The 25,888-nt window shown below is 38.3% G+C and overlaps 3 protein-coding genes across 4 annotated transcripts; all 3 read left to right on the top strand.

Annotated features, from left to right (window-relative positions):
* Positions 1–14,331, top strand: LOC137938652 (katanin p80 WD40 repeat-containing subunit B1 homolog KTN80.4-like). 2 transcript variants are annotated; one of them, XM_068783634.1, is made up of 20 exons: positions 1–300; positions 1,025–1,155; positions 1,554–1,671; positions 1,836–2,062; positions 2,171–2,273; positions 5,176–5,246; positions 5,359–5,433; positions 5,510–5,653; positions 6,154–6,235; positions 6,476–7,012; positions 7,425–7,481; positions 7,556–7,677; positions 8,257–8,391; positions 9,050–9,124; positions 9,243–9,355; positions 12,170–12,286; positions 12,392–12,460; positions 13,015–13,742; positions 13,865–13,933; positions 14,084–14,331. In XM_068783634.1, the coding sequence occupies exons 1-18, from the start codon at positions 276–278 to the stop codon at positions 13,073–13,075; spliced, it is 2,262 nt and encodes a 753-aa protein (XP_068639735.1). In that variant the 5' UTR covers positions 1–275; the 3' UTR covers positions 13,076–13,742; positions 13,865–13,933; positions 14,084–14,331. The 2 variants fall into 2 exon arrangements, with proteins under 2 accessions (XP_068639735.1, XP_068639728.1); XM_068783627.1 differs by having other exon boundaries at positions 13,015–13,933.
* A 538-nt stretch (positions 14,332–14,869) lies between these two features.
* On the top strand, positions 14,870–18,401 carry LOC137942729 (uncharacterized). The gene is made up of 5 exons (XM_068788468.1): positions 14,870–15,248; positions 16,678–16,727; positions 16,846–16,923; positions 17,030–17,600; positions 17,745–18,401. The coding sequence occupies exons 1-5, from the start codon at positions 14,955–14,957 to the stop codon at positions 18,267–18,269; spliced, it is 1,518 nt and encodes a 505-aa protein (XP_068644569.1). The 5' UTR covers positions 14,870–14,954; the 3' UTR covers positions 18,270–18,401.
* Positions 18,402–20,034: 1,633 nt separating this feature from the next.
* On the top strand, positions 20,035–24,773 carry LOC137938627 (uncharacterized). The gene is made up of 16 exons (XM_068783598.1): positions 20,035–20,427; positions 21,353–21,433; positions 21,507–21,617; positions 21,727–21,762; positions 21,912–22,022; positions 22,196–22,279; positions 22,351–22,469; positions 22,560–22,661; positions 22,777–22,893; positions 22,969–23,034; positions 23,296–23,362; positions 23,718–23,771; positions 23,959–24,048; positions 24,288–24,323; positions 24,418–24,453; positions 24,539–24,773. The coding sequence occupies exons 2-16, from the start codon at positions 21,362–21,364 to the stop codon at positions 24,659–24,661; spliced, it is 1,224 nt and encodes a 407-aa protein (XP_068639699.1). The 5' UTR covers positions 20,035–20,427; positions 21,353–21,361; the 3' UTR covers positions 24,662–24,773.
* Positions 24,774–25,888: the final 1,115 nt, after the last annotated feature.

Genomic DNA, 25,888 nt, shown 5'->3' with positions numbered 1-25,888 from the left:
CCAACGCTTTCGCCCCCCTTTCCTTCTCCGAGACTCCGCGTGAAGTCCGAATCTCTCCCACTTCTCCCTCTCATACCTTCCATTTTGAGCTTCTTCAAGCCCGACTTACGCTCCAGGTTTTGTTTGTGGTCGGATTTGTGGCGCTGGCGCGCTTTCTGTTTGGATTTCGGCTGTATTAATTGTTCCTTCCTCTCTGACTTTGATCTGCTTCCGGAAATCGTGCTGTTCATGAGCATCCGCGTTTTGGAATTTCACTTGTCCTGACTCCTGCAGCAATGGCGAAGCGCGGGTATAAGTTGCGTATCCACTAAAGTTGAAAAATGACTTCAGTATTGTTGTTTTGGTCTAGTGAAAGGAGCTGCGCATCCGGGTTTTTTTTAGCCAATGAGCCATGTTTGATTCTGTCGTTTTTTTCTTGCTGTAAGAAAGGTTTTTTTTTTTTTTTTTTTTCGCTTGAAAAGATTTGCGGGGAACTCCTAATTGTCTGTAAGCAGTTTCGCATTGGGCGGTGGCTAACTAATCTTATGGTTTTCTCTCACTTCGATTGTCGAGATTTGGTAGAAGCACGTTTTGGTTCTTCTGAAAACTCTTGTTTTAGATCAGCTTTCTCCGGAATCTTTCAGAGATTGTGGAGAACGTAGTCCAGTTGGGGGGATTGGAACTGCTTCAACGTTAACTTGCTTTCTTGTGTTCGTTTTGAGTTGTATAATTTTTTCGCTAGAAGGTGATCTTCGGAAAATTTACCGCATAGATACATGACACTTATCTTTGGTCTTCTGCAGTTGAGTAGTTCAAACTTTGGATTTCTCTGAAGTTCCTTTTATACTAGTTTTCTTGTTGTTTTTGGGTGCTTTGCGGCATAACATTTGTTTCGTGTTGGTATCTCTTTCCTAAATAATATTTCTGTATAAAGACTTTTTTTTTTTTTTTTTAAATTATAGATTCTCCTTATTAAACATACGTTAGGATTATTCTCTCTGTAAAGTTGGTTTTTTTTCTTGAGTTCCTTGACAAAGGGGATTAGAGGAATTTATCGCACATACATCCAATGTCAACTGTTTAAAGATTGGGAGGAAGTCATCTAGACTTCTTCTTACTGGTGGTGAAGATCACAAGGTGAATCTCTGGGCAATTGGTAGACCAAGTTCTTTGCTGGTGAGTTTGATCTTCAAAGATGACATTTTCTTCTTCTCTTTTGGTTACTTCCATTTTATTGCCTCTCCTATCTTGGGATTTTCCCATTTATCCCTCCTGTATTCAATTTTCCAGAAGTGCTGACGATTATTCCAGGGTCAAAAGCTCTTATAATCAAGTTTTAGAAAGTAGAAGGTAGAAAAGAATAAGCCTGCCATAGTGATTAGTTTTTCTTGGACACAGCATAACGTACCAATATCTTAAACCTGTCAGTGTTTTGTTCATGGATGTGAGATAGATTAACTTGTGATACTTGGGTTAGTACAATTTTCTACAATTAATATGGTCAGTAGCATCAAGACTTCAAGCAGTTTGATAAGCTTCAATAACAAATGGAACTTGTCTTGTATCCTGTGCAGACCCTTTCTGGTCACACAAGTTCAGTTGAATCTGTGACTTTTGATTCATCCGAAGTTTTAGCAGTGTCTGGAGCTTCTGCTGGTGCTTTAAAGCTTTGGGATTTAGAGGAGGCAAAGAGTGAGTGTCACATCAACTGAAAAGATTGAAAATGATTTCTTTTTTAGTTAATGCTCAGATCTTAGCGTCTAGAATGTAACCTGCTATGTATGGCAGCTTCATTCTGGTGTTACATATGAAGCTCCTGACTAGGTTTTCTGCTTCTTATTGTTTTTGAAGTGTAGTACTGCGCACTATTACTGGCCACAGATCAAACTGCACGGCTGTTGAGTTCCATCCATTTGGGGAGTTCTTTGCATCTGGTTCTCTAGATACTAATCTGAAGATCTGGGATATTAGAAGGAAAGGTTGCATACATACATATAAAGGCCATACAGATGGAATTAATACTATCAGGTTTACTCCAGATGGGCGATGGGTTGTTTCTGGTGGAGAAGACAATGTTGTAAAGGTAAATCTGCTGCTTCCTTTCTTGTGTCCTTTCCATTATAAATTTAGTTTTTAATTGTACATCCATTGTTCCTTTGGTGGGACTAATATACTGAATCATTTTGACTAGCTGTGGGATCTGACAGCTGGAAAGCTCTTACATGATTTTAAGTTCCATGAAGGACGGATTCGCTGTATAGATTTTCATCCTCATGAATTTCTTCTTGCAACAGGTATGGTGATCAGCTTTTTTTTTTTTTTTTTTTCGGGAATGATGAGGATATCATTAAAGAAAAAGAGGAAATGCAAAGTTACAAAAGACAAACAATGCTGCCAAAGAGGCAAGACCATAAAAAAACCAGCAAAATCACTGGCTTATTAAAAAAAAAAAACAATGCCAGTAAAGAAGCTAATAAAAATAATGCCAGCTGAAAAACTACAAACCAAAACTAAAAGGAAAATCAATCGGAAAAGACCATAAAAAAACCAGCAACAGCACTGGCTAATATTTAAAAAAAAAATGCCAGTAAAGAAGCTAATAAAAATAATGCCAGCTGAAAAAATACAAACCAAAACTAAAAGGAAAATCAATCCGAAATGGTAATGGAACAAGTTTCACTCTCAACAAGGCGTGGAAGAGATGCACTCATCCTAGCCAATGAACTAGCGATCCTTTTGCACTTTTGACCTGTGTGGAACCAATTTAACTGAATGCTTTGCTGTGAAAACATCATCATAAATTGACCATAATCTCCAAAGAGGAAGCTGACCTACTGAAAACCAGCCAATGACCCCTTCATCTAAAACTTATCAACCCATAGAGTGATGATCAGCCTCAGTGGAATTACATACCCCAAAAGGAGCAGGGAAAACTCTTATGTCCTGTATTTATTTATTATTTTTTGAATTTGTTGAATTTTTTTCATTAAAAGAATGAAGATTGGTACATACAATACAGTGAAGATGAAAGAATCGGCCCTCAAGGGTTATAAATTCCTCCATGCCTAAAGACTGACAGGATGCCCCAGCCCTAGCAAGCTTGTCAGCTATACTATTTGCAGCCCTTATGGTGTGCTGCCATACCACCTGCAAGGGAGTATGAGTTGCCTTCAATTCTGCTTCTAACGAGACACGGTGGCCAGTGGGGCCTGGAAAAGCTAGGAGGGTCTGCCCTGATCAGTCCCTCACTAGACCACCACCTCAACTGGCCTTGAGTTTCCAATTGAACTTCCTTTGAAGTGCAGCTTTAGTGTGTTTGGAGAGGGAGGAGCCATGTGGCCATTTGAAGGAGAGAGTGATCCCCAGAGTTGTCTATAAGAAATCTTTTTTAGACCCATGGATTGCTAAAATTTTACTGCCTTGATCTCCTAATTGTCTGAAACTTGTGGTGGAGTTATTAGTCTGACCGTTAACCATGTCAAAGTACACTGGCTTTTTTTTTTTTTTTTTTTTTTGAAAATGATGACAAATTTCTTTTTTCTTTTTTGAAATGATGACAAATTTCACTAAAGGGGGAAAAAAAAGATACAAAAGATTACAAGATGACTAAACAATTTTACAGAGAAGAAAAGCTAAGGTGACTGATGTCCTCTCACCACGAAAAATGATAATGAAAACAAAATAAATGGAATACACTCAGGTCTTTGTGCAAGTGGTTTTGGTATCTTTTTCTTTGAATTCTTGTTTCTGTTCTATTTCTAAATGGTTATGTGAGGTGAACCAAATATAGTTGATTGCCTTCCTCATGTTCTGGCTCACGACATTCTTTTCTTTCTGTGGTATGTGGTCAGCAAAGTTCATTCATTTTTAATTTCAGGAAAAAAAAGTTTATTCTGAAAATACTCCTTATTTATCTTAAAAAGTACTTCTGGTTATCTTTTATTTGATGGTGGAAGTATTTCAGTAATCAGTCATACTCTAGCTTTAATACATAAAAGATTTAGTTTTCTGTTAGCTGTCATATTCGCCCCTATTTAAATCTGTGTGTTTTTAGTGACTCAGGTCAGCGGTGTTTTTGTAATTTGATTAGTTGAATTATCTTATACATTTAGAAAGAAAAGGGTTGAGCTTTCTAACACTTGACACCCTAATTCAGTCCCCTGAGTAAAACATGATTAACAACTTTGTCTAAACTAAAACTGGAAGCAAAAATCTGATTATCATAAAGCAGAACTATCTTATCATCTATGTATACAATTTTTTTTTAATGACACTTCTTCATATGCAATTTGAACCATAACATGAGCTCCAGCCCTTTATACTAAGAGTTTATTGAAGCTGATTACATGCGCATACATGTATATTTATATTATGTGTGTGTGTGTGTGTGTGTGTGTGTGTGTGTGAGTGAGTGTGAACTATGTCTATACATTCATCCACATGCAAATGCATACATTAATGAAAATTGTTGCTAAGTGGGATCAACCTCTTTCTATATGCGGAGGGTCCCTCATGTCTCAAGGTTCCAGACATGTGAAGGGCTTTTATGTGTATGCATGTCCAAGCATGCGAAACTAGTTTATATTGGGTGGAGAGTTGGTTTTGGGTTTGGATGATAATAAACTTATTGGTAAGGAAGTGGCTCATCACTTGGCCAGTCATTTGAGGATCGAGCAGGACTTAACTTATAAGTGGTTTCAGAACGACCCAAGCTCAAGTTTATTTGTTCATTTGCTCATTCTCTATGTCTCAGGTGAGCTTGTCTGTTCGATGTTGATGGGTACTGCAGGAAAACTGGGAACCCTGTTATTGCGTAGTGCTAGATGTGTCAAGGACTCATATATGTGACCTCTTTACTAGAGTAGTCATATTGGGGTGGATCAGGATTCAACTTCTGCACTATATTTAATTTTTTTTTATCTCTTCCTGCTAGAGTATCCCATCAGGAGAACATTAGGAAAAAATAATGGGAAGGCCTCTGATCTTTCCAAAGTATATGATGTTTCAGGGTATCATTGGACTTTTAACTTTATCTACCACATGGAAATGTAGCTAATTTTCCCGAAGTTCATTTAGCGTGACCTGCTCAACCTATGAGCATATTTTTAGCTTGTTCATTGTGCTTAGGTTGATATTCCAGAAACCCATCACTATTCCATAAAATTTTGCTCAGGCTGACTTGTGGTCCATTGCCAGGTTCAGCAGACAGAACTGTGAAATTCTGGGATCTAGAAACCTTTGAACTTATTGGATCTGCGGGGCCTGAGGTATGTAAAAGGTTGTTTATATTTGTACATTAATCTTACTGGCTAGAAATTTTCATCAGTATATTACGTCAAGTTTGCTAATTTTTTTTTTTTTTTGTTTTGTTTTCTCTAGTCTACAGGAGTGCGATCTATGATCTTCCACCCTGATGGAAGAACTTTATTTTGTGGACTAGAAGATAGTTTTAAGGTAAGATGCATTTTGCACTATTGTCTTGTGAGGTTTTGAGGTACCCTGACAACATTGTCTTTACTTTTTTTTTTAGGTGTGGTCTTGGGAGCCTGTAAGATTTCATGATGCTATTGATATGGGTTGGTCTACATTGGGTGATGTCAGTATTCATGATGGGAAACTATTGGGTTGCTCTTATCATCGAAGCTGTGTTGGAGTTTGGGTTGCAGATATTTCGGTAATTTGTTCCTCCCTTCAAGTGATTCTAATATTGTCTAAAAAAAGTCTAATGATAATTTATTAATTTTTTTTCTAATGATAATAAATTTAAAATCTCTTGTTATTAGGGGAGGTCTCCCTTGATGTATCTTTTCTTTCTTTAAAATAAAATTATCAACATTTCAAAAAAAAAAAAAGGAAAGTGCATGGAGTCTATTGAATCTAAGTGCATTTACTTTTTTAATGAACCATTACATTTTCTATTCTAGATTTACTTCTTGTCATGTATATTCATGATGTTTATTTGACAGTTTTAAGTTTTCCACTTTTAATAATAAAAATGGAGATAATTACATCATTTTTTTGAACTTGTAACTATTATGGTAACCGTTATGAATTAAATGGCATCCTTCTAATGAGGAAAAAATTGTGAGCAGCCAAGGTTGGCTCAACTTCAATCCTGCCTCTTTTCCATCTTTGAAATATGACTTACAAAACAACATTACACCTTTGACTCAGCTTGTTCGGCCTTATGGTGTTGGAGTGCCCAAAAACATGGAGCCCGATTTTAATCCTGAGGGTCAGAGTTTACAGCAGCAAGGTAACACTTAATGAGGTTCTGAGTCTTCTAAATTTAGCTAATTCACTTCTTCTTTCTCATGTTTCAATTTCTATGGCATACTGCTAATTGTATCTTTTTGCTTATAGTTGTCCCCAAACAATCTCTTTCTTTGTTCTAAATTATTCTGATAATCATCCATATCAACTCTATATGTTTCCATTGTCAATATGTTACCTTCTCTGCATGACTCTTTTCACCTCTTACATGTTACTCACGAAGCCATTGAAGGCAGTCGTAGTGGTTCTCGAAGACTTGAGATTCCTTATTCTTCAAAGGAAGTTCATCTTTCTTCAACTCCTTTTGGTGTCCGAGGCAATACATCAACTCCAAAGAAGAACAATTTGCGAGAGGTGCATTCAGTGAACAGCAATCTTATAGTAAATAAGCCTACTGTGGCACCTGTGATTGTGCCTAGAAGCAATTCACTTAGGACAGAAAAGGAATTTGATTCTAGAAAAGAAAGTGCCACACCTGAGACAGCCCTGCATAGTTTCACATTCTTGGATCGTTCTCTTTTAAGGAAGTCATCAAATGTCAAAGAGGGCACTCAGACAGGGTTGGGAGCAAATGATACTGGATCTTCAAATGGTGAAGTTAGTGATGTTGCAATAAGTCATAGCTTGCATCCCAGATTGGTGGCCAAAGATGAAGCTTCCGAGAGCAGCGAAGGAAACCCTAATAATATCAGGAGTGTCACAGAAAATCTTGAAAGGATCCTATCACCAGAGCCATCTCCAAGATTACCTTCTGAAAATGGTAAAGTTACATATTTTACTAAGTAATAAATGCTAATATGTTTTCATTCTGTGTTTTACTTTAGGGCCTCCCCATCTCTTTTTCTTTGTTAGCATTACAATTTGGAAGTTCATCCTTTAGAAAAATTTTTTTGAGTTCTAATTTCCCTGCTAAAGTTGTACATGTTTTTATTAAAAGCACAATATGTAATTCTTTAGATACTTCCACTGGTTTAATAAGATCTAAGTTCTTTCTTAAATCCCAGTGTAGCCTAATTCACTTTTCCATTTCTGTGACCCTTGAAGAAGGGCTTTACAGAGAAACTTGTGTTTTTTTCCTTCAACATTTTTTCAGAACTATTAAAATAATAATAATAATAAATAAATCTCTGCACAAGAAACTAGATTTTAATATGCAAAAACAATTTTGACAGGTTCAGGGTCAATTCATTCTAGTCATCGCTCAGTTTCTATGAGATACGTGAAAGGAGGTGAGTATGGCAAAATGCTTATGTTTAATGGGTCTAGGTAGTGGTCAAATCTAATTATGGGTCTAATTTTGCAGTGGCAGTTCAACATGGAAGGACACGGTCTCTGGTTGAGAGATGGGAAAATAGAGAAAGAAGTACTAGTAGTGAAGCTCTTGCAGATATGGTGCCTGAAACTGATGTGTCACCTTCTACAGCTGTAAGCACTTTTTCATCGAAAATCAGCTTATCTTTTAAGCCCAGCTGCTTCTGGATCTCTTGGTAACACAAGGAGGTTCTGGGCTCTTTCTATATATTTAAATAAGAACTGTTGCTTTTTGCTTTTTCTGAATCATTTAGTGAAGACTATCTTTGCATGACTTTGGAAACATTTAAAGAGTTACAGATAATGAAAAGGTATCCACAAGTACATCTATATTCTGGATGACAATTTGTGCCCATCAAGTTCTAAGTATGGTATACATTTTACATTTGTCTATCTACAACATGAATACTGAAGGTCGATCTATGAGAGTCATTTTGCTTGCATATCTGCATCTTTAAGACTGTTCGTGTTATTTCATAAGTAGCTTATGTTAAACTATCTTAGATTGTTTTTTGCATTGAGATCGTCTAACATGCTACTTGGTGGTTTTTGTGAACTTGATAAATTTTGTAAGGTAGAATAGCTTCAGTTTGGAATTGCATGATAGCCACAGACAGTTTGAATGCTCATGTGATTGCATGCATATTGTTAGTATAATATCCACATCACAATGTCTTTTTCCCCATTTTTCAGCAAGTCCAAAATGGACAATGTGAAACATCCAAAAGGGCTGCAGCAACCCCACATAGTGAGGATATGCCTGAAATCCTAATGCAGGACCACCATAATTTTATTGATGTTCTTCAGTCTCGCCTTACAAAACTGCAGGTACTTGGATCCAGTAATAAACAATGGTTTAGTCTTTTCACTGAATTTGCTCTGATCAGGTTGCATCTGAAAAGCCCTCTGTAGGTCTGATTCATCAACAATTGAAAACTTATTTTGAGCTTGTCTTGAAAAGTATGATTTTTTCATGAAAATGACTGGACTATGTTAATGGGCCTTATTTTATAAAACAATGTGGACATTAAACTCGAACAAAAAGATAAGTTAGCCTGAACTTTGTTGGACTCAGTGGAACCCACTTGACTGTTTCTGTTTTCTTCTAAAACCTTATTTTACAATTCAAGCCATGTAAAATCACACTGGGGAGCTATCTCAAGCATTGTGCACCTATGGAGAAAGTTGAAGAAAATTTCTCACTTTGGAATTGACAAGAATAAGGACAGTGATAAATTTTCTTCTTTACTCAAGGTTTAGATCATTGATGTGTAGTTTATAAACTTGTCTGTTGTGCATTGTTGTGTCCCTTAAATTGTTTAATTGGACAAGTCTCTTACCAGCATATTTAAAAACACTCAGAAGTAATTTTTTCTCTGTTAATACATTATCACTTTTATCAAAAAAAAAAAAAAAAAAACTCAGAAGAATCTGTTCAAATATATACGTGGACGCATTGAAAGGGATTAATGTCATCTGTTTGCAGGTTGTGCGGCAATTTTGGGAACGAAATGACGTAAAGGGCTCCATTAATGCTGTCAAACGTTTGCCTGACCATGCTGTATGTTTCTGTTCTTCAAAAAAATAAAATAAAAACTCTCTGGACATTTAAATTTGTAGCACACTGTTGGTTTGTTTTCTTTGTTTGACTGTAAGTACCGATTTAATGATGTATGCAGGTCCAGGCTGATGTGATCAGTGTTCTTGTAGATAAAATTGATGTTGTTACCCTCGATCTTTTCTCTTGTTTGCTGCCACTGCTTACAGGCTTACTTGATAGCAAGGTTGACAGGTTGGCAACTGTTTAATTTACCGCTCTCCTACTCTGTTTAAAGTTTGGAATCTGTATTTGAGGTTTGATAGCATTTAGATTCTGGCATTTGATGTCAGTTGTTATTGAGCCTTAATTAATTGCCCATTTAGTTATTTCATTTCTCCATATGAGAGACAACGAAAATTAAGTTTGGTGTGACCTACGTGAGGTATTAAAAAAGGCACTTCATTTTGACATGGAATGCAATGTATCTGTTCATTCTTAACTACTGTTTTAATCTTACATTTGGAGAATCATGTCTCTGGGTAAACGAGACAAAAATTTGCTACATTTCTCTTTGTTGCCATCTGCTGTGTCTCTATGTTTGGTTCAATACCTCTATTCTAGCACTTCTTATTCTATTTTCTTGTGACTATTGTCATATTTGTTGAAATTAGGGTCCTTCCTTCCACAATAACTAGTCAAAGTCTGATGACCACCTCACTATTAATAGCACAGGACCTTTTCAAGATTAAACAAATATGGGTCTATTTCCCCACTCACATTAACTCTCTCTCAGACTACTAGCTTGATATGTTGAACAGACATACAACTATAGAGTAGGGAATTTTGTACCCACCGATTTCTCATTCACGTATATCATGCATTCTTTCTTCTCTCCTTTTAAATTTTTAAAACTACTAACAAATTTGTTTTAAGGAAACAATTTTGAAGGAACCTCTCAGAAAATACATAGCCTGCTCCTTGTGCCATTGGTTGTTACTGAATAGTTATCTTTGTGATTCTGGTCGTCTGTTTAGGGTAATCTAGCATGTTCTTACTTAGTAGCAGGGTTGAGTGTCTTGCAAGATATCTTTGGTTTCAGTCAAGTCATCTTAAATATAGCCAGGTCCAAGAAGAGTCGAGGCTTCTGATGCGGAACAGTGTTAGCTTGATCCAAAACAGTAGCATTGTTTTCACTATGAGAGATTAATGTTAGTTGATTTATTATTGGAGTTCTATTAATTTAAATAATTTAATTTAGTAAAAAAACTTTTACAATGCTAACACAAACTTTTCATACTCAAATAAACTGAAAATAAGCAGTAACTTGGTCACACAGTAAATATGGACCTCCATTGAACTCTCTTGCATGATACTTTACAAGATTAGAACCTAATTAACTACTAAAAGGATGGTTTTAAGTAATCCAACCTCTAAGAAAATTAGATGATCCTAGGTTTGGATCTAGAAGATTTTGAACACTAGAGTCTTTTCTGTAGAAGGGCATGTATTCAGGAAGTTTCAATCTGAACAGAACTCTGTATCTTTTACTATTATCTGTTGCCCTACTTCTGTTGTGCTTTTTGGGGCCTTGATTTTGTTGTTGTGAGGCATGTGACTGATATGATTCCCTTTGCTTAATCAAGTACTATATCATATGTTATATTGCCGTAGTTTCCATTTTGGTGCCTATCTGGAAGTTACATGGTTATTGATGTTGGACAGCGGGGAAGTTCAATTTAGGAAGGTTTAGCAAATAAGTAAGATGAGAATAATATGTCCAGGTTCAGAGAGAAATTTATTGGATGCGAAATTCATGAATTTTTTTTGCTTAAACCATTAAAATTCTACAAACAATTGCAAGAACATCTAAAGATAACAAAAAAGAAATATGTTATAGATGAGAACAATATAGAACAAAGCAGCTTGAAGGTTTTTTGGCTTAATGAAAAGATTGGGGATTACTGTTTAGGGAGGATGGTACAAGATTAAGCCTCCAAGTTGTCTCTATTCTTTTTAAGTACTAAGCCAATAGAATTAAAGTTTATGAGAAAAAATAAACAAGAAAAGCTGAGAAAATGAAATAGGAATGATGATATTGGTGAAATAGGTAAAATTGGATTGCAAAGAAGCGAATGAGACACAGTAAAATTTACGATTGTACTACCGCAACTGCTACTATTTGTGCTACATTGTCTTGTTACAGTAATTGCTCTATACTGACTCTTTTTTTTTAAAAACAAATAGTGCACTTTATTAGAAAACAAGGGAACAAACAAAAATTAAAGGAGCAATCTGGTTACAACAAGAGGTTGCATGGAGGCTTCATTTTTAGCAAGACAATCAGCCACTGAATTGGCTGATCTAGAAACATGGGACCAAAAGCAAGAAAAAAGGGAAGTAATGTCTCTTATGCCCCAGAAAACTCTATAGTGACTCTTAAAAAAGTTAAGAAATGAGGAAGGTTGATTGAGGTGGGAGAGAAGGAAGGTTTCACTCGTTGAAATCTTTTTTCAACTAGTTTCCCACCTAATGTAAAGTGCAACTTGTCGAAAATCAAAATGAAGAAAATAAAAGGAAGGCTTCATCCCTTGATCTTGGAAATCTCTTTCAACAACTTTCACTCCTAATGCCAAGCACAACTTGCTGTAATTCTTATTTCTGAACTGATTTGAGTGCAAGAAACTGGTAACTTTATGTTAGTCACTAACCCTAACCCTATCGTTCATCTCCCTAGATTAGAACATCATAATAACCAGAAACTAAGGCCTGAAATTTAAGTATAATAAGAAACCCTAATTGTTCTAAAGTTTACTGAAGACGAGGGCCAACTAGATAACCAAAATGGAAACAAGTCAAATAAAATAAAAACAAAAATGATAAGTTAAACCCAAATGAGATGACCACCTCTGGTCTCTAGATCTATTAGAATTGCATGAAATCAAAATTTAGGCTCTTCACAAGGGCAAGTAGCCAAATTTCTTTTTTGTTCCTTGAATAAACTTGAAACACTTCATCCCCATTAGTACTTATTTACCTTTTTAATTAGTTAGATGTTGCACTACGCAGGTTCATGGGTATCTCATTGGAAACCCTTTTGAAGCTTGTGAAAACATTTGGTCCAGTAATCTATTCAACCATGTCAGCAACTTCCTCTGTTGGAGTTGATCTTGAGGCTGAGCAAAGGTAGCAGTTTTGAATATTTTGTTGACCTTCATTTCTTTTATAGTTATTTGTGTTGTATATTCTTTAGATCCTTATGTGTTAGCAACATGTCTTTGAATGAGGCAGGTACGAACGTTGCAAACAGTGTTTTACCCAGTTACAAAAGCTTAAGCAAATTCTCCCTTCGTTGACAAGGTATGATACAACTCTTTTAGGGTTTATGGTATGCTCTCTCGCAGACACATACTCATGGTTCATCAGGTAAAAGTTTTTTGTCTTAATACAGTGAGAAAATGGTGAATAGGGAGAAGAGAGTAGGAGTTAGACAGGATAGTGTTGCAGGTACTATAAGGTGAGAGAGGGAAACGTTCAATCTTTCTCCTTAATTGTTTCTGAAAGGGAAAAAAGTCATGTGAGTTTTGCCAGTACAGTCCACCTAAGGGTGCAAATGTTTCAAGCTTGAGTTACATTGGTAGTTCAACAAACTATACATGACTTGAGAAGAAATGTTGAAGCTGGAAATGATGTCCTATTGAATGCTATCACAAACTTGACATGTAACAAGAATTTTCCCCTAATGTGGCAGCTAGTGATGCAATGGATCACTTTCTTCTCTTTTCTTCTCTTTCCTCTCGTTTATTTCTCCAAGTCAAGGAGTAGGTGTGAGTCCTACCTTCATGGCACTGCTGTTATAAAAACTCTTACTGAACTGGATTTTGCTCCTAATCTTTTATGCAAATTTCATGTAGGAGAGGGGGTCTACTGGCAAAGTCTGCTATGGAGTTGAATCTAGCCCTACTGGAATCGTGACAAAAATCAGTTGGTATATGTTCAACTGAGTGATGAGGATTCCTTACTATCCCTTTTGCAGCTTCACCTGGTTGTGCTATATATTATTGCTGCAATAATGCGCACCAAAATCTTTCAGCTTTGATGCGCACCAAGTCTTGAACATTCGTTTTACTTTTCAAGTGAATTGAAGCTCTTCATGTGGCCTTTGGTACTGAATCACCCAACAGAGCAGTTTGAAGGTTTAAAACTAGTCAAAAGCTCTTCTGTTTGTGGGAATTGAATTTCCTATCCATTTATCTTGGGCGAATCTCCTCACAGAAAAAGATCTCAAAGCTTAATATTTTCCATTCGGTTGCAACGGATGATAGGCAGCAGTTCCCTGTCCAAGGGGAAGTATAGTCACTATAACTGTATAGAGAAGATGTGCAGTCTGTCTGTACTGCTGTTACTGAATGTATGACCGTTTATGTTCAAAGGAGATCTTTAACAGATTCTTGATCGTTGTTTATAGAGTTGCGCCTTCATTGATTTGTAAGGATACCCTTTGATTGAAAGACTGAAAGTTTTGCGAGAGCACTGTATTCAAGTTCTGGTAGCTGAGGCTCGTGGAATTCTTGTTATTGTTTTTCTTTTTCTTTTTACTTCCCCCCCTTCATATCATGGACTATTAGTTTTCCCAAGGCAGGTTAGAATCTTCGAGCTGAAGGCAAACCTTTTTAAGTGTTCCCACTATGATTTGTTCTTTTACCTTTTCTTTTGTCAAGCTGAAGAGGGGTACGATCATCTAGTGAAATGTTCATCTTGCAGACAGTCCCGCTGAAAATAAAAGCAGCAAACTTTATTTCTGGGGGGAGTTGCCATCTTCACCAAACGCAGGTACACAAGTTTGTGTTTCTAATCCCTCTGTAGAGTTATGGTTATGTTGCCTGCTTCGAAGAAGAAGTTGATTCAAGGATGTTTAGCCGTTTTATGGTAGATATCATTAACTCTTTCCATTGTTTGATGTTCTAATGGCGACTGCAACAGGTTGTCTGACATGAAGTACATGGGTTATTCGGAAACAGCAGGATCCCAAATTTCCATATTTTCAACACTTTCCCTACGCAAACACTCTCTCTAAAGGAGGGCAACACTTGAAATGTGTACAGATTTTAGCATTTGATTGTGACCATGACTTCGGTAATGTTGGGCGGAATTCTTGTCTCACATCAATAAGAGACGGGATGTGGCCATGGATGAACCTATAAGATTTTACTATTGAACTTCAGAGTCAATTATATAAATAGACCCATTCCAGATATCAGTAGTGTCTCAATTCAACCTTCACATAACTATTCTTTTGGTACATCTTGCTAATTGATGACCATAAATTCTTAGGATTAGTTTCCTGTATTAAAGAGACCTATTCAGAGGATCAATCCCAGGTTCTGAGGCAGTTCACAGATTTCAGGGGCAGAGACTAGTTTCACAAGATCCTGGATTCTGCTCTATTCTACTTTTTTAGCGGTCGTCAATCCATGATCAGTGAGTCCAACGTCGCAAGCTCTATGAAAAATTCGACGCACCCAATTACCAAAAAGGCAAAACCTATAAAATTGCCATTTCATCGAGAACAAACTTCTTAGCGGTGCCTCTGACTGCGACGATTAAATAAGTCAAATTGCAGCCCAGGCCACATGAAACAGTGAGTCTTGATCTAAATTTACGAACAAGTAATGGGCGAGTAGAAGTTCTGTTTCTTGTTTCCTTTATTTTCTACCGGAAGGAGCACGTCAATTCCCCTTCTCGCTCTCTTTCTCTTTCTGCATTCCTTTTCTGCATAAACAAGAAGAGACGGAAGCCAGAAAAATAAATAGAGAAAAAGAGCCAAAACTCTAACAATCCTCTTCTCTCCCGCATGTACCAAGAACGGATCGCCTTGTTAATAATCCGCAAGAAGGCGAACCTTCGCTTAAGGCTGGTTATGAGGAATCTAGTTCTTGGTGACGGCGGAGGATGCGAAAGGGGTGTTGATATGTCGGCGAAGGAACGAGGGAGAGGGAGACGAATGGAGCACGAAACGGTGGGATGGGGCACGTGGGAGGAGCTGCTCTTGGGTGGCGCAGTACTGCGGCATGGGACTCTTGCATGGGAGGCGGTCGCTTCGGAAGTCCAATCCAGGACCCTCCATCCCAATCGATTCACTCCCAAGGTATTCCTTTCTTTTTCTCTCCAAATCATTCTTTAATTTACTTCCTTTGGCACTTCATTTATTATCAATAAGATCTATAAGAACAAGAACAAGAACGACGACGACATCAACGAATACAAGGGGCTACCGTAACAATTATAGAAATAAATATCGATTGTTTTCCAATTTCTGATCCGGTCGTTTCAGATAATTTTCTTTGTTTCTTTTTTGGAGGAATTGGTTTCCTCATAATCTTGACGGTTGCGATTGTTAAAGCGAATGTAACTCTCTCTATGTAAGTTTGTTGGAAGAGTGAGTTCGCTGGATAATTTTCAACAGTTGGAAACGATGAATATAAGTTTCATTTGCCTGCGCCTTTTTGACTGTCAGGGAGAGGATGCGTTTCCTTTGTCTCTAATTGTTCTAGTTCGGGAAACGTATTGTGATCGATTCATCAGAATTTGCTCGAACTAGAGCTTGCCCGAGTTCTTAAAACAGGCAAATAATTCGTTCAGTCTCTAGCTTTGTTGTTACCAGCTTCCGCTGAGGAGGAATCATCCATATCAAAACTGCAGCTTTACCTTTCCTCCTTTTATTATGCTTCGTACTCAAGTCATCTGTATAGTTTTCTAGCTGGGGATTTGATTCTCTTCTGTTTTTTTGCCTGTACTGTTGTTTCTTTTGAATCTTGTTAGCAGTAAATAAACGTGAACGGATGACGAACAGTTCAAGAAAGGAGGAGGACGGACTAGATCAACGCCTGCCGTGAGACCCATGATTTTTTGGATTGTTTAAACCTCAAATGCGTGCTCACGAGAAATATTTTAAGATGATCTGCCGTCAACGTGGAGTCGTTAGAAGCTGAAAAATCGGAATCGGCGAAAATTGGCCAGTCAATCTGACTGCGGCTTTTTCGATTACAGAAATAAATAAATTAATGAATCCACAAAATAATCTAGTCAAAAGACTCAATAATTGATTATATTGGCTTTGTCTTTTATGATTTCTGCATGATTTAATACTCAATAACTTACCTAATTATAAATTGCTTCATAATCTTTAACAATTTTCTTACTCATTCAAGATATATCAGCTATCAAATTATCTATTTACGAACTTGTTATCTAGATGAATACAATGGCTTAATTTTGCGTAATAGTCAGATGTAATGATTTTTAATTTATTTTTATGTTTGTATATTTTTTGTTTTCCAAGCTACGATCGTCCGCTGGGCAATGAAAATTCTCTTTACCCTTCTCCAGATGTTCTTGCTTATTAATGGGTATCCTTGGTTGCAAACACCCCTTTTTAAGATGGTAATCACTGATCAGAATCGGTGACCGAATAATTCATAATTTCATACCCATTTTGACGCTAATCCTTAATTAGGGTTTTTTTTTAGATACCTTTTTTCGGTCTTTCAACCAATTTGCATTGTCCGATATTGCAGGAATGCAAAGCTAGATACGAAGATTTGCAGGAGCGCTTCTGTGGCTGCTCGTAAGTCTCACCTGTTCTTCAATTTACTTATTAAAATCACGAAGAATAATAGAAATAGCAACAAAAATGAACTGAACTAAACTGAAAATCTGAAAACCCACTGTTTTCGTTTTTTCAGTGCCTGGTTCGAAGAGCTGCGTAAACAGCGAGTGGCGGAGCTGAAGAGAGAATTGGAAGAATCCGAAGATTCTATCGGGTGGGTTGAATTTAATTTCAGTACGTATCTATGAAATCTTTCTTCAAATCGCAATTTCTGTAGTTTATTCGATCGGGGGTGTGATCTTTTTGTTGGTTTCTGTTAGATCCCTGAAATCGAGGCTTAGGAGGCTCATGAGCGCGAGACAGGACTTTGGCAGCAACGATATTGACACTAGCTTAAACCTACGGGCCACCTTAAATACGAACGCCGGCACGGTTGAATCCACTGATAAGGTGAAATCCCAGGGCAGATCATCTGCGGGTAGTTTCACAGAAGAATCTACGCAGTTTTGGTCTTCTCGAGAAGAGGAGGAAGTAGAAGAGGTAGGGAAGGGGGATATAAAGGTCGACGGAGAAAATACCGAAACAGAGGCGCAGAAATCGGAGAAAATTGGCCAGACATGCGTGAGAAAGAGAAGAGGCAAGAGGAAGAGGAAGGCTTGCACGTCAGTAAGAGAAGCGAGTGCAGGAGACAGCGATGTGCTGAGTTCTGCTGCAGCAGACCGTTGCAAGGTTAACGGGGAAGAATCCGCCAGAGATTATGACCGAAGTGCCAAAGCCTCCGTTGATGGGTGCTCGAGTGAGAACAACCCAGAGACGAATCTGGAGGCGCTGTTGGATTCGGTCATGGAGGACCAGAAGGTGTCCATTTTTCGACGTCGGTCGGAAAGCCAGGTAAAGAAAGGAGTGATTGCCATGAACGACAATATTTCCTATCTGATTCGACCAAAGAAAATCAATCAATCTTTTTGTATAAGAATTTAAATGTGCTGCGCTGATTTTCCTTTTCTTTCTTCGTGTGTCTTTGGTACACGACAGAGGAGGGCCAGATACAAGAAATGTATCCGGCGGCACGTTGATTTCGGTACTCTGAGGTCCGGGATCCGGGAGGGTTCCATCTCCTCAACCATAGGGCTGTATCGAGACCTATTGCTGCTATCCAGCAACGCAATCGCCTTCTATCCCAAGAACTCACTGGAATATCAATCTGCACTCGCTCTTCGAGGTTCCCCTGCCCTCAAAAGATTGTATAGCGTTTCAACCTCAAGCGCCTCCGGCGATCTTGTCCCTTCCACCAAGAGCTACTCTGGCGGCAATCCTGTAAAGAAGCGAAGCCAGCGAGTGTACAATAACCGGATAACGAAGACGATGGGGAAGACTCAGAATACGATGCCGACGACAACGCAGACAGCAGTCGGCTTTTCCGAGTATTCACCACCGGTGGATCACTCGCCACGACCACAGCCTACTCCTAAGAGAGTGGGTCGACCATCCGGTGGTGGCCGTGCCCTTGAGAAACGGGACGCTCTGTCCAAAGGCAGGAAGAAGCAAAGGACAAGATAAAATCTGCAGCTCTGCTATCTCCAGGTTTTCCTTTTCAAATTTTTATGTACAAAAAAAAAAACTCGCCTTTTTAGTCCATTCTTGTAGAGCCTCTGATACAGATGTTGATACGAAGAGGGTAAAGAAAAAAAAAAGATAGATGAAGCTTTGTTGTACTTGAGTACCTGAGAATTCAAATTGAGAACCTGCAACAGAGAAACAGCTATTTCCACGCAAGGCGCTTCCAAGGATTGCCGCTTCTGGCTTTTGGCAATCTTGCTGGTGTCCCAGTCCATGCCATCGGCGTTCTGAGAAAAAAAAACAAAGAAAGAAGCACCATTAATGGTGTCATTGGTCTGTAATATCGAACACTTCAAGTTTTTGTACTTCTTTCGCAGATTAATAATAATAAAAAAGTACTACAGAGAGATGAGATTGTTTCGATTCTACTACCCCATTTGAAGAATGAGCAATGGATCCTGTCCAAGAGAAAGTCGCGTGTGTTACTGTGCTTTCTACCCATTGGATACCCTTCTTTGGCAAGTGATGCTTCCAAATTTGTCGTGACATTCAAATGCAAATCAAGAATCGATTCCTCGAGCTCTTCTTCCTGCTCTGAATCGTAAAAGCTTCCACCCTCTTCTTCGAGGAAGCCCTCTGAACCATCTGTTCGGCACCGTTATACCAAAGGAGTTTCTGGGTCTAGCGCAACGAAATCAGATAATGCCCTCTCTGAAGCAGAGGGTGAGATCGTAGTTCTCTTATGTTGCTGTTAGTAGGTGGAGTCCAGTCCATGGGCCCCACCATTAAAGGGGGAAGTAAGAATTCGATCAAAGAGAGAACGGAAAGTAAAAACAAAAGGTTCTCCAAAGTTTTTTTTTTTATATTTTTATTTTTTGTGAAATCTATATATCCGGTGATCTATCATCTTTGTTTATTTGGTTATTTCACAATTCTTGTGAATGAACTTGAATTATGAATTATTTTTTCTCATAATTTTGTAAACTTCAAGTTTGAGCAAACTTGAGAGAAATTGATATTTTAAGCCCATTTTTAATAGTAGAAGATTATTTGAATTTACCCCGTGGTTTTTTTTTCTTCACACTAAAAGATTTTTCTACGTAAATCTTGTGTTGTGATTGTTTTATTGTGGTTGATTGTTTGAAGTATTTACTGAGTTCTAAATTTGATTTCAAAGCAAATCCCAGTAAGAATGATTAATTTGATTTCAAAGAAAATCCTGGAAAGGAAAAATTAGGGTTGATTAATTGTAGGAGATCTGTTGCAATAGTATTATAAGAAGATTAATTATCATGGAGTAGGATTTAACCGGAAACAAACATGTGTGGGGGAATCATTGTTCCAGGGAAGGTCCCAACCACACCCATATTCTCCCCGCTTAGACGTAGAGAAATCAATTAAAATGCCATTAAATTAACATCTCCTGTTTGCATTTAATTTATTTTTTCGGTAGACTAGATTCCAGTTTGATTAACTTATCAGAGTCACATCCCTCCCAAGACCGCGGCGGGCACCGGTTTCTTCCCGTCACTGGATTTCCGCGCGGTCGGAGAGTTCCCACACGCGTGGCCCATGAATAGCATCCGTTGTTCCGCTACAATCGCCACCTGTCGGTGTCTCTTGGATCCTCTTCTTTCTTTATTAATCCAACAACGCACGCAGGCGGGGGGCTATCATCAATTTCAATCCCCTCTATTAAGAAATTTGAATAATACCCAATTAAATAATTAGGAATCGACAGGGAAGGCTGTGACCGACCCAGGAATCCCACAAAACAAAACAAAAACAAAAAAAAAAAAATGCAAGCGCCGCGGGAAGGCCACTCCGAGACTCCTCCGCCTCTCACCCACCCTCCCTTGTCATATCCGCTCCCCAATCTCTTACCGCCGATTATAAGCTTTTCTTTCCTCCTCCAAGCTGGATCCGTTGTTTCTGGTTTTCTCTACCTGCATCTCCTCTGCTGGGAGGGATCTTCTTTTTCCTCTTTTTCCCGTCGGGTGCTTTGAGAATCTGGGTTCAGTCAGGAGTTTGTAGAGCGATTTTCTTCAACTTTTTGAATTTGACCGGCCGAGCGTTTCGTATTTATCTGGAGTTCTGAGGAGGTAATTTTGTTGTCTTTTGTCTGCAGCAAATCCGGAGCTCTGCTTGACTACGTGAGGTACGCTGAATCTTAGTTTTCTATGTTTTTGTTGTATATGTGTTTAGGCGTCCCCGGAATTTGATTGTGCCGATCCGAGTATTCTTGTAGCTCGCATTCTATATACACGAGCTCATGGAAATTCTGAATATTGCTAGTCATGAGATAATTACGATTAGTAACTTTACTTGACGTCTGTTGATTGCCTGCCTGTTTTTGTCATAAATTAAAAAGCATGGGATTCATAGAAAGGAGGTGTTTTCTTAGCTATCCGGTCCTTTCTGCGCAGAGGGCGTTCCCTGCTTTTAGTCTTAAGTTAACATACTCAGCTCCAAAACATGTAAACAGCGCATGTTGATGTTACCAGGTTGTCTTTATTTATCTCTCTCTATCTAAAATGAACCAAAGAGAAACGAAGTTGCATTTTGCGAGTTGCTCCTTTTGGAGGTTCCAGACCATGTTTTTGGCTCCCTGCATTGCTGTTTATGTGTGTTGATTTTCCTGCTGGCATATCTCTGTGTGACAATTGAGAGAGAATCCGAAGTTTAATTTTCTCTAACTTGTTTACTTGCGTGGCTGTGTTTCTTATCTCTCACTTTTGAATTTCTAAGTGTCTAATTGGGTCATGTACAACTTTACCACAATCCATGTCTTTCGCCACCTTTCTTGCTTCTATTGCTACCTTTTCGTGTATTCTCTCTTGATCTTCTAGTAAGTTCAGCAGTATATAGACTAAAATGCAAGTTTACGCTGTTAGGCTTGATTCGGAATTTTGTTGAGAGCGTCCATCCATTTCCTGATTTTCTATGATTACAGAAATAGTATCATCCAATGGTACATCATGATTAAAACAGCTATCATTTACTTATAAATAAAACATTAGCATTTCCCTGTTTCTAACCTTCTCTCTTGCCTTCGCTTAATTTGTTGCATTTATAAACAAAAGAAATAGGCCATGGCGGGTCCCGTCAAGGTTCTCAAATCATGGAGAATGCTGTCCAGAAGCAAGAGTTTCTTTCAGAAAGAGGTAATATTGTGATTCATTTGAACTGATGGCGTTTGATTTGTATTAGTTCTGATTGTTGCAAGTGCCAATGCAGGCAATTCCTGGTGTTAAGTTTAAAACACTGCCATATATGTTAGTCTTTTTCACAATTATGATGATATTCTTTCTGTACAAGACAACTAAATTTCAGTATCTTCATACAAAGGTACATCTGTCACACAACTTAAACTATTCAAAAAAGTGTTCATCTCTCTTTTGCCTTATCTTATGTTGGGTATTCTCATGAAACTTTCAAAGCTTTAAAATGTTTCCAGATGGAAGAAAGATTGTACTTGTTTGATGCGTTGAAGGTAATTTCTTTGTGAGTCATTATTTGTCAAAATATTGAGATCAAATGTAGAGACATGATGGAACCTATTGAAACTTACTAAAACATTTCTAGTCTGCTGCTGTTTATCATTTCTGTACATCTAGAAAGGTCTTGTTTCCTCTTAATCAGGAATCACTTCAGACTTCTGGTAAGGTTGACTCTTTACCTCGTGGAATTGTGGAGGCAAATTCTGATTTGGAGCCAAGGCCTTTATGGTTGAGTAGGAGCTCTAGAGTGAAGGTTTGTCTACAAATTTTGTGGCAACCTCTTTTCCCTTGATCTGGATACTTGATATCCTTTTATTCAGGATGTTTTGCTACTCTCTTTGTCTAGGGATGTGGCATCCAAATCTTTGATATTCAATATTTTGGTGGAATTTGTTGCTGAAGTTTTGCCTCTGATTGTATTCCTAGGAAGATGAACAGACCCACCGAAACTTATTAGCAATACCTGTGGGCATTAGGCAAAAACGTAATGTAGATATGATTGTTCGGAAGGTACATTCAATTTAATGTCAACTCCTTTTTCCTTGCAGTAATTTCTATTACTCTAATTTTTGAAATTTCAGTTTTATTCAGAGAATTTTACATTTATACTATTCCACTATGATGGTAAAGTCGATGGTTGGAATAATCTCCGATGGAGTGACAAGGCAATACATATTGTCGCATATAACCAGACAAAATGGTATGTGGACAAAATTTCTTTCTTTTTTGCTTTGCCAAATCTATATCTTATTAGTGAGGTATTTTAACTGGTGCATTATTATTGCTCCAGGTGGTTTGCAAAGCGTTTTCTGCATCCTAATGTTGTTTCCATTTATGACTATATATTTCTTTGGGATGAAGATTTGGGTGTAGAGAATTTTCACCCTGGAAGGTCAAAATTTGAAGCTTTCTGCAACCTTTTCAGTTTTTCTTGTTGCGCCTACCTGAAGGAATTTTTCTTGAGGCAAGGTTTGAATTTAGTTGATAAAAATGGCTAATATTCTCAGGTATTTGGAAATCATGAAATCTGAAGGCCTAGAGATAACTCAGCCAGCTTTGGACCCTAAACTATCAGAAATACACCACAGAATCACTGTCAGAAACAAGATGAAGAAGGTTCATCGGTGAGTTTTATCTCAACTGGTGTTTACACTAGAGGTGTCTGGTGTTGGTATTCAGCCTTGCTGCAATTTATGCAGGAGAATCTATGAGTCTCGAGGCCATTTTAAATGTAATGAGACAAGTAACGGTCCACCATGCACGGGGTAAGCTGTTTGTTTTTTGAGAATGTTCATCATTTTTCAACATGATTTGATTGGTCTCCTTTTCTATGGTGCTGCCCTTATCTAAGATAAGGGCATATAATTTTGTATGCATATAATTTTTTTTCCCGTTTGCAGAGTATAATAGTAAAAGAGGACAGTATTTGAGCACATGAATAGAATTGATCTAATGGCTTTTAGCTCACTTGTATAATTTACATTATTTTCAACCTTTCATTTAATTTTGCTAATTTCTTTCATCAGGTGGGTGGAAGGCATGGCACCAGTATTTTCAAGATCTGCTTGGCGCTGTGTTTGGCATCTTATCCAGGTATTAAGGCTTTGTAGGGTAGGATTTAACTTATTATTTTTCTTGGAAGTGTCTTCATGGTGTTTTCAGTCAACTTTTACCTGTCCGAATCCCTGTTTTTCGGCATTAGCTGATTCAAATGGTTGGTGTTATTTTGGAGTGTTATGCAGATAAAGGATTGGTCCGTCCTCTGTATACTTAGACTTTACTTCATGGACCGTATGCCTTTCACTGATGCAATATATTTGTTATGGAGTTCTTATTCTTACCTCATTGTACTAAAGTCTATAATGTGCTTGTCAAAAGGAATGCCACTAGTAGAATATTATGCTTTGTTTACCTCTATGAACTTAGTTGCTATTTTAAATCTTGACAGAATGACCTTGTTCATGGTTGGGGGATGGATATGAAGCTTGGATACTGTGCTCAGGTTCGATTCTTTAGTTTTTTGTTCATTTTTCTTCCTTTCTTGAACTGCGTTGCTTTCTAATCATGACAAGTCATGAACCGATTTAGCTTCAGCTATCCTTTGTAGCAGATTGCTCTTACAACTTTTCATTTTTCATGTTGAGACAATGAATGGCCATAAACTAACTGCAGTGCATTGGCTTTCTCAGGGGGACAGAACGAAGAAAGTGGGCATAATTGATAGCGAGTATATTGTGCATAAAGGAATCCAATCTCTTGGTGGATCCACCTTGACGAAGGTGTGATAGCCTGCAGTTATATTTACCTTCCCTTTGTTCTTTTACTTGCTATGCATGTTTCATATCCAAAAGCAGGTGACATTGCTTGACCAGTTTCAATGTCATCGAGAGTGCTGTGGAATATACAAGATTTCCTTTTTTCTTTTGAACATCTGCACATATTCAAGCTCCACTTGAGAAGCCAAGAATAATCCTGTTTTTAGGTACTTAACTGATGATTTTTTTGCGTTCATCTGCAGACTGCGGCGTCCATTCCCTCCACCAGCACTAACTTGGTGAACATCACCATCTGAGTCTAGCTTCGTCTGTTAATGTTCATCTTTTCAAATGCAAAGTAGATTCACTTGAGCTTTCTTTCATGATCTACAGAAACGAAGCAGTCAGCCGGTCGATCCCCGGTCAGAGGTAAGACTAGTAACAGATGCTCTGCATTTCTAGTTGATAACTAGTTGTTGAAGATTGTTAACTTCAACAATTATCCATGAGCCAGATTCGTAGGCAGTCCACGTCGGAGCTGGAAGTTTTTCAGCGGCGGTGGGAAGAAGCCACCAAGGACGATAAGGATTGGGTCGACCCATTTGGACAGCATAGTGAAGGAAAGAGGCGCCGTTGATGTCTTACATAGTTTTCAGGAATCCACTTATTGGTTCCTTGATTTTTTGTAGCCGGAGGCTGATTGTCTTGTAATTAAATTTATTAATTCCCAATTGGTCTGATGATCTCAATTGGCCTAGATGAGCTCACCCTTTTTCGCCTTCTGCCCCATTTTTCCTTTTCGGTGTCATTTGCATTGTCTCTGTCTATGTATCCGTCAAACGGATAAATCTCGTTTGTTTTTCATCAGAAGCTGGGAAGCACAAAGCAGGTTCTTCGAGTCAAATCGCACCAGAACAAGGAAAAATCTTGCGCCCAAAACAATGAAAGGATCAGCATTGAGCAGACGTGACATGAAATCGAAGCAAGCAAGAGAATAGCGCAACGGTAACGGCGACTTTGAGGAAGACAAAAAGTACATCCGGGGAAATGGACGTCGAGTATAAAAAACCTAACGGAAGAATGTACCTGCTATGTTTCTCCTCTTTCAAATAAACAACTTGGAAACAATAACTTTGAAGATGCAGCGAAGTAGCATTAAAATGGAAACACTAAATTAGTATATAAAAAATGTCTCAACCGGAATCCTGTAATCTGACGAAGAAGATCGAGTGATTGACCCTTGAAATCGAGCTTCTTTCTAATGGTGTCTCTTCTCTGTTTTAATTTTTCCTGGATTTTTCCGGCGGCGTGAAGTCCCATCACCCGAATATCATATAGGTCAAAGAGTTCAGATTCCGCCATTACTGGCCAAATGTCTTAATTCGGAAGGGACGCAAACGTTGTACAAAGTTCTTAAAGAAGACGGTGGAATTCATGCAAAGCGCGTTCTGTAGACCGCGGTACCAAACTTAAATCATCTCAGTTCTCTTCGCTGCACAAGGCTGGGCACTGGTAAACCTGGTCAGGGATTTGCAAAACCTGACCGCGACCCTGCCAACCCCTACGTCTGGCATTCACATGGCATCTCTCTCCTCCAAGACCAGACAAAACGACCAACTGATCTATCTGTTCCTGCTGCATTCATCATTACCTGTCTGCCGTAGGACGAAGCGCGACTGATACAACCTACGCTTAATACTCGTCGCCATTTTTGAGCTTTCTGCGCAGTATGGTACGAGAGACGAATCTGTTCTTTCCGTTTGGGCGCGCGCGCATTATTCGGAGTTTGGAGTTCGGAGTTAGATCAGGCCTTTTTCTCGAATTGAATTGTAATGCAGAAGAGAGAGAAAATCCTTTACGCCAG

Source organism: Aristolochia californica, unplaced genomic scaffold, assembly GCF_029961685.1.
Source record: "Aristolochia californica isolate CCGP_79_NKW_82.1479 unplaced genomic scaffold, dmAriCali1.0.hap1 SCAF_10, whole genome shotgun sequence".
Classification (NCBI taxonomy): domain Eukaryota; kingdom Viridiplantae; phylum Streptophyta; class Magnoliopsida; order Piperales; family Aristolochiaceae; genus Aristolochia; species Aristolochia californica.
The sequence above is the reverse complement of the archived record's forward strand: the minus strand, read 5'-3'. Positions and strand labels throughout refer to the sequence as shown.